The 15,821-nt window shown below is 29.5% G+C and overlaps 1 protein-coding gene across 2 annotated transcripts; it reads right to left on the bottom strand.

Annotated features, from left to right (window-relative positions):
- Positions 1–3,700: 3,700 nt before the first annotated feature.
- LOC107851706 (5-epi-aristolochene synthase 2-like) lies at positions 3,701–6,324 on the bottom strand. 2 transcript variants are annotated; one of them, XM_016696792.2, is made up of 7 exons: positions 6,113–6,324; positions 5,732–6,005; positions 5,253–5,628; positions 4,946–5,164; positions 4,699–4,837; positions 4,345–4,590; positions 3,701–4,231 (listed from the first exon to the last, which is right to left on the bottom strand). In XM_016696792.2, the coding sequence occupies exons 1-7, from the start codon at positions 6,245–6,247 to the stop codon at positions 3,935–3,937; spliced, it is 1,686 nt and encodes a 561-aa protein (XP_016552278.1). In that variant the 5' UTR covers positions 6,248–6,324; the 3' UTR covers positions 3,701–3,934.
- Positions 6,325–15,821: the final 9,497 nt, after the last annotated feature.

Genomic DNA, 15,821 nt, shown 5'->3' with positions numbered 1-15,821 from the left:
AATAATAATAATAATAATAATAATAATAATAATAATAATAATAATAATAATAATAATAATAATAATAATAAGATCAAGGTGACATCTTTTGATTGTTTTCTCTATGAGATTTCGAGAAAATAAATACAACAACTAACCCAATTTAGTCCCATAAATTGGGGTCTGGGTACAGTATATATGCAGACGGCCTTACCGTTGAGGTAAATATGTTGTTTTCAATAGATCCTCCGTTCAAGAAAAATAGTCTGAAAACTGTCCAATTTTAAGAAAATATTAGTGAAAATTGATTTAATATTAACCGTTGATCAAATATGATGAACGTTAAGATTACAATTGAGGAGATGAGTCAAATTGGGATTAGATATTGGGTTTAAAAAGTTGAATTGGGGATTTCGATTGAGTCAAATTAAACTCAATTGACACAAATAAAGTATAAAATGGCTAGAATTTAAATAAATTAGGAAAATTGAATTGAATTAGGTTGATATTTAATAAATATATTGACTATATAAAATTAATATTAAAAAATAAATAAAATTATTATTTTAAATAATTGTGTAGACTGCTATTTAATAAATGTAGGAAAGCCGTAATAATAATAATGATAACAATAACAACAACAGCAACAACAACAACAATAATAGACAATGTTTGTAAATTATAGGCATGTATACTTGCGGAAATGATTTAATAAATATAGTAACTATATAAATTAATATAAATATAAATTATTTGTTAATTAGTTGGCACAATAGTCCGCAAAAAAAACGACGGATATTAAGACTCGATGTAAATGAAATAATAACATAATAATAATAATGAGAAAAATAATAAGACTCGATATAAATTTAGTTTAAAATGAACCAAATTGAATTCAAAAATCGATTAAAATTGACATCAATTAGATATAAGGTTGGCTAGAATTTAAATAAAATCGAGAAGATAATTGAATCAACTTAGACTGTTATTTAAATATAATAATAATAAATAAATATTGATCAACAGCTGAGATCTAAAAACTAATAATTTGATTAAAAAAATTGAATGAAATTTGAAGTTGAGTTCAATTGGACACAATTTGGGCTAGGATTGTAATAAATTGGATAATATTAGGCTAAAATTATTATAAATTGGCAAAATCAGGCTAGAAAATAAATAAATTGGAAAAAATTAAATCGACTAAGGTTGCAGATTAATACAATAATAATAATAGTAAAATAAATAATATAATTATTCTTAGATTAGTTATGAATAAATTGTATAAATAAAAATATGGCACATAATATAATACTTTAAAATCAACGATAACAATAATTCGAAATAGATACCTATAAATTATGAATATAAAATTTAAAATTGCTGATAATACATCTGTGATACCATCTATGTCAATAAATTAATTTTAATTTCTTGAGAATCTTTTGCTTGATAATACGTGTCCACCGATTTAATATCTAATTTCTTTTTATTTTATATTTTTTATTCTTCAAGTTTATCCTTTTCCTATTTAAATTTTTTCAAGTCATAAAAATCCTACGTAAATCCCCACAAAATAATTTCAGCTAAATTTGTAGCAACACAATCCCCCAATAATATTTCAAGTAATAATTTTGTGGGTAAATCCCCATGAAATAATTTCAGCTAAATTTGTTGAAACACAATCCCTCAATAATTTTTCAAGTAATAATTCCGCAGGTAAATCTCCAAGAATAAATCCCCAGCAAAATTCGCAGAACAAAATCCCCAAATAATTTTCCAGGTAATAAAATCCATTACATAAATTTCTACCAAAATATCTCTACGTAAAATTCGTAGGATAAATTACCTGAGAATTTTCCTATGCATTTAAAATATATATATATATATATATATCCATATACCTGCGGATTTACCTAGAGATAAAATATTCGCAGATACATTTCCCCAGGTAATGTCGCAAGTAATAATTTCGCAGGTAAATCCCCAAGAATAAATCCCTAGCAAAATTCGCAGCATAAAATCCCTAAATAATTTTCCAGGTAATAAAATTCATTACATAATTTCCATCAAAATATCTCTAAGTAAACCAGTAGGATAAATTACTTGGGGATTTTTCTATAGATTTTAAAAATATATACATTTGTCCATATACATGCGGATTTACCTAGAGATAAAATGTCCGCTGATGTATTTTTCCAGGTAATGTCACAAGTAATAATTTTCCAGGTAAATCCCTAAGAATAAATCCCTGGCAAAATTTGCAGCACAAAATCTCCAAATAATTTTTTAGGTAATAAAATTCATTAATAAATTTTCACTAAAATATCTCTAAGGAAATCCATAGGATAAAGTATCTGGGGATTTTTTTATGGATTTAAAAAATATATATATTTTTTCATATACCTGCGGATTTACCTAGAGATAAAACACCCGCCGATATATTTCCCTAGGTAATTTCGCAAGTAATATTTTCGCAGGTAAATCCCCATCAAAATTCGCAGCACAAAATCCCCAAATAATTTCGTAGGTAATAAAATCCATTACATAAATTTTCACTAATATATCTCTAAGTAAATCCGTAGAATAAATTACCTGGAGATTTTTCTACGAATTTTAAAAATTTATATATATTTGTCCATATACCTACGGATTTACCTAGAGATAAAATACCTGCCGATATATTTTCCCAGGTAATGTCGCAAGTACGAAATTTGTGCAATATGACGCCAAATTTACCTGCGGAATTTGTTGCAAATATATAGTTCGCAGGTAATATATTTTAACATTGAGGAATTTAATATTTTTGTAGGTAAATCCATATGTATTTCCTGCGATATTATTCCCTAGGTAAAATCCCCATGTAATTTACAGTTTTCTAGTAGTGTAAGAATAAAATGAAGATGACATGGAATTTGTATAATATAGTCTAAGGCCAGTTGGCATATATAAAAACAAAAGTAAATCTAATATATTTTTGATAAGTTAGATAGCATGAGAGTATATATTTGTCTGGGAGTATAAAATAAATTAATGTATATTTTATATATATATATATATATATATATATATATATATATATATATATATATATGTTCATTGATTTCTTCATATATATTTTTATGTTATTTTAAAATCTTTTTATGAAAATTTTGACGCTACTATTAACCTAATCGTCATAGATCAAACTAATTTTTAATGGATCAAAAAGTTGGGTGGATTCTTTTTAATGGATAAAAAAATAAAATTTAAAAAAAATATTTTTTTTAAAAAAAATGACGTGAACCTCTAATAAGCTGCCACGTGGCAAACCTGTTTTCTAAAAACCGGCTGTTAAAAGTAATGGCATGAATGAACCAGTTTTGTTACGGCGATGACATGAATGAGCCCAATTTTTAATGGATAACATAAATGAGCCATTTCTGATAGTTCAATGGCATATTTGAACCTTTTCCTGTTATTTTTTAAGAAAATAAGCTCTGTGTCTTGACCATAAAAAAAAAACCCTTCAAGTAATTATTTCAAACTTCAAAGGCAACTGCACATACTGTCCTACTTTTCTATGTAATCATAATCTTGAAAGAATGGAAAGTTTCCTATATAATAAGTAGGTCAAAATGCATTGGTGTAAAAAAATCTTTATACTGTCTATTTATATGATTTAAACTTTGGTATAAACAGAAATTTTAGGAACAATGTACAGGAAGTAAAAATACACGCATCATTTAATTTATTTTTTTTCGTTAAGAAGACATAATATTATAATAGATCATATACATGATGATTACAAAATAGTGGGGTCACTTATGGACCATACCAAGTAGAAACTCCAGACATTCTGACATAAAGAACAAAAGAAGCTTGTAGCATTATTTCTTACGAGGGTTTAAGGAGGTCCTAGTTAGGAAGTGCAACTTTATTTAACAACATATTTTGTACTTTCTCAACTATTGGAAGCTCAAATTTTGATGGAGTCCACAAGAAGGGCAACAATATGAGGTTTTAAAACTTTCTCCGGATGAGTATATCCATCTTGATTGTGTTTATATACAACATCAATAAGACGAACAAGATTGAGAATAGGAGTTAAAAACTCCATAGTTACAGAAGAGGGCCTTAGCATTCCTTCATTAATATCCTTCCATGCTGCTTCAGCAATTTCACTAAATTTAATCATTGCCTCTTCAGTTGATACACCATACTCTCTCCTGTAGCACTCAATTCCTGTTGCAATTTGTCCCCTACTTTTCTCGACCTAGAAATGCAAATAGATCAAGGGTTAAATTTTATATTGCTTACATAGTTGTTGCAACACCTTGTTTTTTCAATTCTCATATAATAATATGGTTTGTGATGTACAAGTCGTACCTCATATGTGGCTATGTCATCAATAACTCGACATATAGTCGCATTAGCTTTAAGAATTTTAGGATTCTTTGACAACCACTCAAAATCCTGTTCTGTAGAAGACTTCATGCCCAAATATGATGTTGTTGTGAGCAAGTAATAAGTGCTAGTTATTAATGCATTGCTTAGATACTCAGAAACAAGTGGCATATATCCTTTGATAAACCATCTTGCCTCGACATTATAACTCCTCACTATTTCTTTCATCTGTGAACACCAAATATAAGTATGAATTCAAGTGTTAGCAAAGTGAGAGATTGATTAAGGAGAAATGTTGTTAGCTATAGCTAGGGTTTAATTTGCGCTCAGACGTACTCTTTGTTTTGCATGATAAACGACATGAGATCTTCCATTGCTAGACAATTCCTTTTCATAATCTTCATAAAGTTGTAGAAGAGCTTTATAACTGATTTTCATATAATCAGGGAGTCTATCAATTTCACTGATATCCCATCTGCAGAGTGATCAAAAGTTTAGGCAAATTTATGCATTTTAAACGAGCATAAAGAGCAAAAGCTTGTCTTAATTTTTTCATGAATAAGTGAATTTATCATGTTCATACCTTTGTATGGCATTGGTGTAAGTGTCAAGTTCTTTGACTGTACCATAAGAATCAAAGGTGTCATCAACAATTGAAATCATAGCTATGGTCTTAGCAAGCATGATGCGAGCTTGTGAATATTGAGGCTCATAATAGACACCTAATGTCCAAAAGTAGCATTCAACTGCTCTATCTCTAGCATATGGAAGTGTTGCCATGAAATTCAAATCTTTCCACCACCTACAACACAACCAGTTAACATTAATTAATACTTAAAATTAACCAAAAAAATGACTTTTATCTTCAAAAAAGGTATATATATCCTCACCTTGATACTTCAGCAAGTTCTTGTTTGTGCAACATCTGGAGCAAGTTGAAATCCAATTTGGCAAATCGAAGTAGCACATCATTCTTTGTTTCCTGCTTCTCGTAGATTGATGAGATGAAGAATCGAGTCTCAGCTCGAGGAATACCCTTGTGCAAAGATTGCTCAAGGGCATGTGTCACTTGCTCCTTAAGAGGAGAGTTCAAATGTGGAGCTGCGGACTCAAGATGAGTAGTGGAGAAAGCAAGTGCGTCTTCTAAGATGTCATCACCATGAGTCCTTACATGTGAAGCTTCATACAAGCTCAATAATCCTAAGACATCACTCGCAAGAGACTCCTTGAGTTTGCCATTTTCATCTTGTAATTTGCTGAAAATTTCTGGTTTACATGGAATAACACAAATATTAGCCTTCCAGCAAATGGATAGTAATATATATAATCACAACAACATTGAATTTGTAGTACTTCAAGAGGTACGTACTAAGAGAGATCTTGTAACCATGTTGCCTAAGCAATCGAAATTGAAGAGCACAGGTGCATAAATCATTAAAGTCATCTTCGTCAAAGTTTGAATTGTCATTGAAATTTTTTTTCAAGATATCATCGATTTCTTTTTCATAGTGATAGGCTATGCCAAGACGTTCAATAACATCAATCAAATTCAATGTCTCAACCAATTTCCTTCCAGTATCTAACAACATACTCCTTGTTTGTTCCTTCAACACTTCAATCTCTTGAACATACATTTGTTCAACCTATAAATATATTCAAAAACCAAAAGAAATCAAACTACGTACATTTTCTAATAAAATCAAAGAACTAAGAAAGTACTATGAAGAAAAGGTGACGAATGTTAATTAACTACGTGATTGTTGATGGAGAAAGAAAGGAAACTATTGCCCCATAGACTTGGAGCGAAGTTGGCGACGGGGCGAATGATCTCTTCTTCTTCTTCAATATGGTTCACAAAATTATTGTCAACTATAGCTGAGGCCATTGTTGCAACAAATAATAAGAGTGTTTTTGCTTCTTCTAAGGATAAATGAAAGAAACTCTCAAGTTGATGAGATAAATTGTAGACAAGGGACAAGTATTTATCGTAGTGCATGAGAGACACACAACCAATTTTTTTTAAATATAATTAATGTTTACAACCATCAAGGTCGCGGATGTCCTCTTTAAGACAAGACAATTTTTTTTTTTCATATTATATCCTTAGAAATTGATTACTCCTTATTACTAGCATATATTGAATTATCAAAAGTTTGAAAAATGTTACAAAGACTTTGGTAATCATATAAACCTAATTATTCATACAAAAAATGCTTTGGTATCAGCCATATAATAACTCCATTAATATTGAAACTAACAACATGACACAATTAATAGAGACAAAATGACAAAATTATATTACCAATTATTATTTTCTTAATAGTTGTGCCATCTCAATTTGGGACGGATCGAATATTAGAAACCGGGGTTTAATTTTAATTTCTCGTTGTAAATCAATGAGAAATTCGTGTTGTAAATACATTATTCTCCCATCCATTTTATTCCTACCAAACAGCTCACTGTAAAAAAAAATGTATGACAGAAATAAATCTGTACTGAAACATTGGGAAGCATTCTAATTTTTTCATATGAAAATACTACTATTTTTTATTTTTTCAGCGATTCAATCAAATATATGAGAATAGCCACCGGACTTTTTCAGTTAGAAATTTCATGGAAAAATAATTATTTTTAGTAGTGATAAGTTTTAAATTTTGTACTCTTAAATATGTCACATGAAAAGTTAAAATCAATGATTAATGAAATATGAAAAATATGCCATCAATTCAAGTACATGTGAATAAGTCACATTTTTAAAATGTGGAGTGATTTGATTTTCAACTGGTAGGAATTTTTTTGCCATAAGAAAACTTTGAATATTCTTTAAATACTGTAGGAAAATGAACCTGACAATTCAGTTCGTGGAAGGACAAATAAGACTCAGCCTCCCATCTTTTCTCAGTTGCCTCACTTGACTTTATACAAGGACATATTAATAAGATGTACACTCTTATTTTTCATGTTATGATGTCATGTTTATTATGAAGATTTATCTATATTATTATAAGTGAATCTAATCTGATGATGTAAAAACTTTACTCTAAAAGTGCATATATGTAACTTATAGAGAGCAGAGAGGTGCTATATTTCTCCAATTACAACCCCAGTCGTTGTGCTAAATGCAACATTAACTATTGATACTAATAAGGGGAAAGCCTGCCCTTTATAAGATAAAATAGAGATTTGGCTCGGAAATGTGTCGGCAACAACTAAAAGGAAGGGATTCATGTAGTTGTGTCCGCCTCAACGAATAAATGCAATACAAGAATGACCTAAAAGATGAAGTACAAAACAATTTGTCGTCTACTATAACATTTCCTACTCCTACTTTTCATGTGCAACCCAACAACGGACAAACTTGAAATAATTACTAAATGTTGAGCATCCCACTATTATTTCTTCTAGTGGAGGGCATTTTACAAGCAAACTTGTGTAAGTGATGGAACCTTGTTGGGGCTTTGTGGTATAATTTGTTGTCCCTCTTACCCTCCATCGATCCAATGACTTTCTGTGGAACCGAGTTGTTTAAAGTTATCCTTTCTCGAAGAAAAAGAACACATATCTACTTATTCGATAGATCAAGGTAAAGTGATAATTGATCCGGTTGAGAGCATAGTGCAGAAAACAGGAGGTAAGATAACCGCCAACGGACACAAAAACATTGTATTATTATCATTAACTTTATAAATGCTTAAATCAGTTTGATAATGATTAATGACTTCTTTCTTTTGGTAACGTGATGAAAGACTACTTCAGCTTAGGAAAACAATGAAAATTTCAAAAAGTATCGTGTTTACAGATGCGTTTTCGGTAAAATTAGGGTGTATGACATGATTCTAATTTACCTAAATCATTCAACATAAGTACTTGAATCATTATGGATGAGATAATCTTTAAAACCACCTGATATTTTTGGAATTAAAAAATCAATTATAAGATTTTCTTTTTAAAATTCAGTCAGTATAATATTGTTAACAAAAAAGATAAATATGCCCAATTTGTTAAACAATGCAAATCTGCATTATTTATTTATACGATCAAAATATATATACATCACTATTTTAACAAATATATATTTATTTTAAATTACAAAGTTGAGAAATATATTTTCATTTTCTCCTTTCTAATATCTCATTAACAAAAGGACGGTGAATAGATGGACAAATTCTTGAGTCCTCAATTGGACTTACTTAAGAAGAAAAGTGTTAAAATAAGTTTTTCTTTTTTTTTTTTTTTTTTTTTTTTTTTTTTTGGGTGAAAAATGTCAAAACAAGTTACTCCGTATCAAAATATCAACTTTTTTTCGTCATCTATATATCAAAATTCTAAGATCCCCCCACGAGCTAAATTTTTTCCACACTTGAATTAGAGTGTACTTATTCAACAACATTTATATTAAGGCATTTTGATAGGACGTATAGCAATAGTATTAAATATAATATATTAATAATATTATATTAATTATGTTGAAATTATAATAACGTTATAGGTCACACGTGAAAATACATTAATAATTATTTGAGCAAAAACTAATGGAGTGAAGGGACTCCCATTTTTTACATAGACTTGGCATTTTGCTTAAAAAAATATTAGTTAAGTATTTATTTTATCAAATTAGCCTTATTAATTATGCTTTAAAAATATAAATGTGAGTATATACACTTTATTTAGTCATTTAATAATAGGGATAATTTGAAAAAAAGAATAAAATTATCTTGATTTCATAAATAAAATAACTAAATTGAAACAAATATTTTTAGTAAGAGGACAATTATTATTACGTTGGAGTGTCTATGGATCTTTCACTCCAAGTTCCAAGTTACCTTATTAAGTAGTAGTACTATTTTCTAAACTTAGTATTCTCTCTAATCCAATATACTATATAAATGAAAACTTGAAGTGTGACACATTTCTTGAAAGATACTTCCTTTATTTCTTTTTAATTTTTTTTTTTAAAGTTAAACGATACAATCTTTGATCAATATTTAAAATGTAGTTCTTAATCAAATTGAAAAAAATAAATTATAATTTATCGTACTTTTTACATAGTTTATGAATATCTAAATTTGAATTTTAAAAAATAAATTAATCTAATCTAATCCAATTTAGTTTTGAAACTTAATCAAATTGACTCACGAAAAATAAATTTAACAATAAAGAAAAAGGAGAGAATATATGTAGAGAAATTAATCAAAGTGTAATTTGTTAATATTACAATTTTGATTCTTTCCAAACTTTCTTAAAGTAGAGGTCGATAGTCGTCATTTGAGATTAAAAAGTAATTGAAAATTCTATCAAAAAGAAAAGTAAGTTGTGGAAAAAATCATTTATTTTGAACTATACTAAAATACGAGCTATTCATTTGTCCTAAAAGACCTTGATGGTGTAAAAACGAATTATGTTGTTAGTGGATGGTTAAAATCTATAGCAATATTCTAACAATGTATTTTTTTAGTTTTTTTTTTTTTATTATTATAAATCCTTACTCTCTCCGTTCCAAATTGCTTATCTTACTTTCCCTCACAGTTCATCTCAAGAAAAATTTCTTTTTCCTTTTTAGTAACTTTTCAATTTAACTTTTTCGCGATATATTTACGATTAAAAAAATTAAAAAACTTTATATATGTTTTACATATTATTGGTTTAAAAATTACACTATTCAAAACCTTCTTTACTTTCTTATATTTTATGTCAATTTACAACTACGCCAACAAATCGAAATGAAGAGAATAATAAATAAAGTTGTATCATTCTTTTAGGAAGCTTAGATTTCTCCAATGTGTCTTCGTGCTTATCCTCTTTATCCTTTAATTTCCAATAGATCACTTGTAGCTACAACTCTTTTTTCTTTCTTGAAGTAACCTAATTAAATCCACGTTCTTGTTGGTTTTTTTCTAATATCATTTGTTCTTTTGTTAATCTCTTCTCTTGTATCTACCAATTTTTGTCAATTCTTGTCAATTATTTTGTCTTTAGAGGGATATTTTTGCTTTAGTTTGGTGTATATCAAATTAACTTGAACAATTTGATGACGAAGCCTAATTAACTCCCCAACTACAGTCAAATTTGGATACAGCACGCATCCCAATTTTTCCTTGACAAAAATCTAATTAGGTACACAAAATACTGGCCACCCAAATTGAACCTGTCGGACCATCATAAGTTGTACGTAGTGCAATGCAATTATTCTTCAATTTTATTTTTTTGGAACTCAAGGAAAACTCACAATCTCTGTTATAATCTTTATTCTTCGGGTGAGCACTCTGTGATGATCAAGTAGTTAGTAGTAACCAGCTCATTGTACAGTAACTCGTAAACCATATAAGAGATGTAGACTGCACTAGGCAAACCCCATGCGATAAGCTTTGACTGAGAGACAGATAGAGATTGAATTCGGTTCCAGGTCTCCCACATGAGGAGATCCACCTCCCAACCACACAACCATGCCCTTACGAGTAACTGCTCTTCTATTTTCGTTTAGATGTTTTAAGTTTGAATATAAGTATGAAATTGTCTTCAACAAAAAATATTTCATTTCTTAAATTGAGATTTTTTGACGAATATAGTTAGTTGAGTCTCAAAAATGATACTCCCTCCGTCCCATTTATGTGTCGCCATTTGACCGGGCACGAAATTTAAGAAATAAGGGAAGACTTGGTAAAGTTTATCAAATTATCCTTTATCAAAAAATGTGTCAATATATTTTTTTTTTAATTAAGTGGGACCAATAAAGGTAAAAAGGTAATTGTGCCTTTAAAAAGTTGCCAAATAAGGAAAGACGACACTTATTTTGGGACGAATTAAAAAGAAAATAATGACACATAATTTGAAATGGAGTTCATAATATTGAATGAGAAATAAAAAAAATTAGTATAACTTGTACTCCTAAGTCTATGTCCTATTCCCACTGTGCTAATTTAGGTAAAGGTGTTTGATTAAACACAAAATTATAAATAATCATATTAAAAATGAAATAAGAAGTTTAAAATTAAATTATTTCTAATTATAAAAAGATATTATTCTTTTCTAACACTGATTAAAAAATAAATATTAATATAATTTCACATAAACCACGACGATTCGAATATGTCTTTTATCCGTAAATATGTAGATCGCCTTTGTAATTTTGTAACTTTGTTGTTGTCTTACCGATAAATAGAAAGGCAAATTTAATTAAAACCATTAAATGAATGAGTTTATAACTTGTATATACATCACTAATATAAAAATTCAGGTTATTCAATTTATATTTACAGGTAACTCTTCTTTAATTATATGAGATTTACAATTTTAAAAATAAAATAAGTTATTTGTTATAAAGAACAGGTAAAATGACCTTCTGGACCCCTCTTCTATGTCAGTTTTGTAAGTTTGACACTTCTACTTATATTAATGTCATCTGGACCCTTGAACCCATAAAAAAATAACATTTCGCACCCTTTGACCGTTGACCTTGCCTATGTGGCAAGGTCATAGTAATTAGGACAAAGAGAGTGTAACCACTTGCTTAGGGGTGCGAGTGAGAGTCAATTTTTGGCCAACTTTACATTAAAATAATTAAAAAAAATAAAAATAATATTAAAATTTAAAAAAAATAAAAAAGGTCCTTTTTTTCCCTTCATCTTTTTAAATATAAAAATACTTTTAAAAATTTAAAAATAATTTTAAAATATTTTTAAATTTTTTTTAAAAAATTTTAAAATATTTTAAAAATTTTAAATTTTTTTTAAAAAAAGGATCCTTTTATCCCTCCATCCTTTTAAATTTAAAAATGTTTTAAAAATAATTTAAAAATAATTTAAATTTTTTTTAAAAATTTTAAAATCATTTTAAAAATATTTTTAAAAATTAAAAAAAATATTTTCTTCCCTCCCGACCCTACCCCAGCCCGTCCACACCCCCATACCTCACCCAGCTCGTCCCCACCCCCACACCCCCCGCCCCTCATTTGTTTCCTCCATCCTTTTTAATTTTAAAATATTTTTAAAAATTTAAAAATAATAAATTTTTAAAAAAATTTCCACCCCACCCCCTCTCCCAGCCCCTCCCCACCCCACCAAGCTCCACCCACCCCTCTTCCCCAGCCCACCCATCCCCACGTAACCCCTCCCCCTTCCCCAGCTCCCTACCCCACCCAGCCCATCCCCATCCCACCCAGCCCCACGCAACCCCTTCCCCAGCCCCCACCTCACCCAACCCCCTTCCTCCAGCCCCCCACCACACCCAACCCCTTCCCCAACCCCCCACCCCACCCCACCTAGCCCCACACAACCCCCTCCCCCATCCCCCACCCCACTCAGCCCCTCCCTAAGCCCCCATCCCCCCACCCACCCCACCCCAGCCCCACCTAGCTCCTCTCCCCACAATTAATTTAAATTAAATATTTTAAATATGTAAATCATATTTAAATTAATTAATTATTTAAGTAAAATTTATTTAAATTTGGTAAGAATTTTAAATTTGATAAATTAATTAATTTAAAATTTAATTAATTTAAATAAATTAATTAGTTAAGAATTTTAATTAATTAATTTTTTTACTAATTTAAATTTAAAATTTAAATTAATTAACTAAATTAATTTTAATATTTAATTAATTTTAATGTTATACTTTATTTTATTTTATTTTTTTATTTTAAAAATGTTTATTCAAAATTTTCAAATTTTAAAAGCATGATTATTCAAATTTTTCTACAATTTATAAATTTTTCTTATTTTATTAAATTAATTTTAATATTTAATTTGTTATGTAACATTTTAAAAATGACTTGGAATTTAATGTAATACTTTTTCTATTTTTTTAAATGACGTGGCAAGCATGACTGACATGACAGCTGATGTGGCAGCTGACGTGGGAGAGAGTGTGTTACACTCACCCAAAAAGGGTTTAAAATGTTGCTTTTTAGTAGGTTCAGGGGTCCAGATAACAAACATGTAAGTAGAAGTGTCCAACTTACAAAACCAACATAGTATAGGGGTCCAGGAGGTCATTTTACCTAAAGAATAAAGACAACTCGTTGATATAAAAATTTCTTACATCCCAGTGAGGAGGATATATATATGTTCGATATGATGGGTATGAGGAGAGGTATAGAGGTGTGTCGAAAGAATAGTTGGAGAAGTGATTAGACAATACTGGTAAAAGGCCGAAGAAGTATTGGCTATATGAGGTGCCTTCGGTGCTATGTGCGACTGCCTTCGGGGCTATGCATTGGATCGGAGTGTAAGCCTACACTACAATTTCCTATGCATTGCATTTATTATCGTTTACTTGTGTGGTTTTATATTGCTTATAACTGTATATAGTAGTAACTTTCGAGGCTATATATACTTCCTCCGTCTTTAATTACTTGATATATTTGCTAGTAAAAGAATTTATTTTAAAATAGTTTTCCTGTTTAAGAATTTATTAAGAGATAATTAATCATTTTTTTTCAATAATATCTATATTAATTGAAGAATATTCATGTAATCGATCAAGATTAAATAAGGTCATATTAGTCAATTTGCACCCCTTATTAATTTTTTTTTAAGAGTTATGTAAAAGACAAATATATCGACTAATTTGAGACACATCCTCCGGAGGCATGTGCGGGTGCCTTCAAGACAATATTAGGTGTCTACGGGGCTAGCTTATATTTGTTATTGTTAATTAGGTTGGTTTCAGATAAACTTTTGAGTTTTAACTCCTTTCAAATTTTGGTTTCAATATATTATGATTGTTGTTTTGTTATTTTGTTGTAAACAAGTTATTTCGGAGTTAATTATTTCGAGATTAACCGTATTAGAATTAGTTATTTCACTCTTAATATGGGATAAAATTAACACTACAATCTTGGAATAACTAATTGCAGAATGAGTTATCCCATGCATTTTATCTCAACCAAACATAAAATAAGATCATTCTAAAATTAATTTCAAAATTAATTATCACTTATTTCTTATACCAAATGACCGCCCAGTCAACTTCCAGGACTGCATGCATATCCTATTTTTCCGCATGCATGAACCAATATTCATGACAAAAACCTAATTACGTAAACTAAATGCACGCCACCCAAATTGAATAGAATAACATGTACTCCTTAAACCCATTGGCGCCAACATCTTAATTAAGAGGATTTAAAATAAAAAAATGTGAACAAAAAAATTAATTGAAGGGGTTCAATGTCTGCTATACATACATAAAAAATAATTTAAGCATGTATAAATAGTATAATTTTCCGCCGAAGAGTGTTCGGATGAACCCCCTCACTATTAGCTGGCTCCGCCCTGCTCAGACCTATTTCTTTCATGTCAATTTATGTAAAGGTATTTAATTGGACATAAAGTGTAAGAATAAAAAAAGATTTTGAAATTTTATTTAAAAGAAGTTAGATATATTTATAAGACATAAATCATCTTTAAGGATAAAATGGGAAATCTAAAAATCAAATTGTACTAAATATTGAAATGCATCATCTTTTTAGAAGTGACTAAAATTTTTATTTTTAGCTATTAATAAACGAGATAGGGATCAAGCCTAAAACCCCATACTGAGGGTGGCTTGGGAATAATTGGCAAAGAAGGAACCTCCAAAACTAATTTACCAAATACCCACTTAATTTTTTTTTGATTTATTTTTTAGGTTTAGGGTGTAAAAGGTGGGAAAAAATGAAAAAGTGGGGCCCACACGTGGTTCAAGGGATCAATTCATTATTTTTACAACTTCACAAATTTAATATAATACACCTAACATCCTCCACTTATTCCAATATTAAAAAAACCCCTCTCTCTCTCTTCTTCAATTCCTAACTCCCGCTTTTGAAACTACTTCTCCCAAAAAACGCCATTGTTGTTTCGGCTTTTTCTCCAACTGCTAAGGGATGGTTGTTGCTTCGCAAGGTTAGTTAAAATGAAGTTTCGATCATTTCTAGATCCATTTAAACGGTTTTTTTGCTAATCGACTCGTAGTGAAGTAGATTTTTTTTTTCGAATTTAGTGTTTTGGTTTAGTCGTGTTTTTTTTAGCAACGAAATGTTGAATGGTGGGATAATTGTTGTTTGAAGAGTTGTTTTGGCACTTTGATTTGAACAGCGACCTATTTCTGTCCGTGGACTCGTGGTCTATCCGTAGACCCGTGGTCTATGAAATGAGAATGCCCTAGATTGAAATCAATTTTGAGACGCATGAAATTCTTTTAAAACATGATTGCTGAAATAGCGAAAATTGAATTATTAATAGCTAATTAGTTTGATTAGGTTTGATTTTTAGCAATTGTTGTGTTTTGATTTCACATGCTGGATTTTGGTTCAGTTATTGTATGTTTGTGTAATGAACTATTTAATGGTGGGGTGTTTGTTAACTTTTTTAGGGGGTTTTCATTTGAGCATTGAGTTATTTTTGTTGATAGACTTGTGGTCTATGAACTAAAAATGAGAGATTTGTTCTTCAGGTATAGATTGTGTTGAAAATGGGTAA

This window comes from Capsicum annuum, chromosome 12, assembly GCF_002878395.1.
Source record: "Capsicum annuum cultivar UCD-10X-F1 chromosome 12, UCD10Xv1.1, whole genome shotgun sequence".
Taxonomy (NCBI): domain Eukaryota; kingdom Viridiplantae; phylum Streptophyta; class Magnoliopsida; order Solanales; family Solanaceae; genus Capsicum; species Capsicum annuum.
Note: the sequence above shows the minus strand (reverse complement) of the source record. Positions and strands in the feature narration are given on the sequence as shown.

What these genes read in the sequence shown, in the direction of transcription:
- LOC107851706 (XM_016696792.2), bottom strand. Translation starts at nt 6,247, where the DNA reads ATGGCCTCAGCTATAGTTGACAATAATTTTGTGAACCATATTGAAGAA. An exon ending in TACACCAATGCCATACAAAG is followed by an intron (nt 4,838 to 4,945) that starts GTATGAACATGA and finishes ATCACTCTGCAG; the next exon opens with ATGGGATATCAGTGAAATTG. An exon ending in ATGACATAGCCACATATGAG is followed by an intron (nt 4,232 to 4,344) that starts GTACGACTTGTA and finishes TTGCATTTCTAG; the next exon opens with GTCGAGAAAAGTAGGGGACA.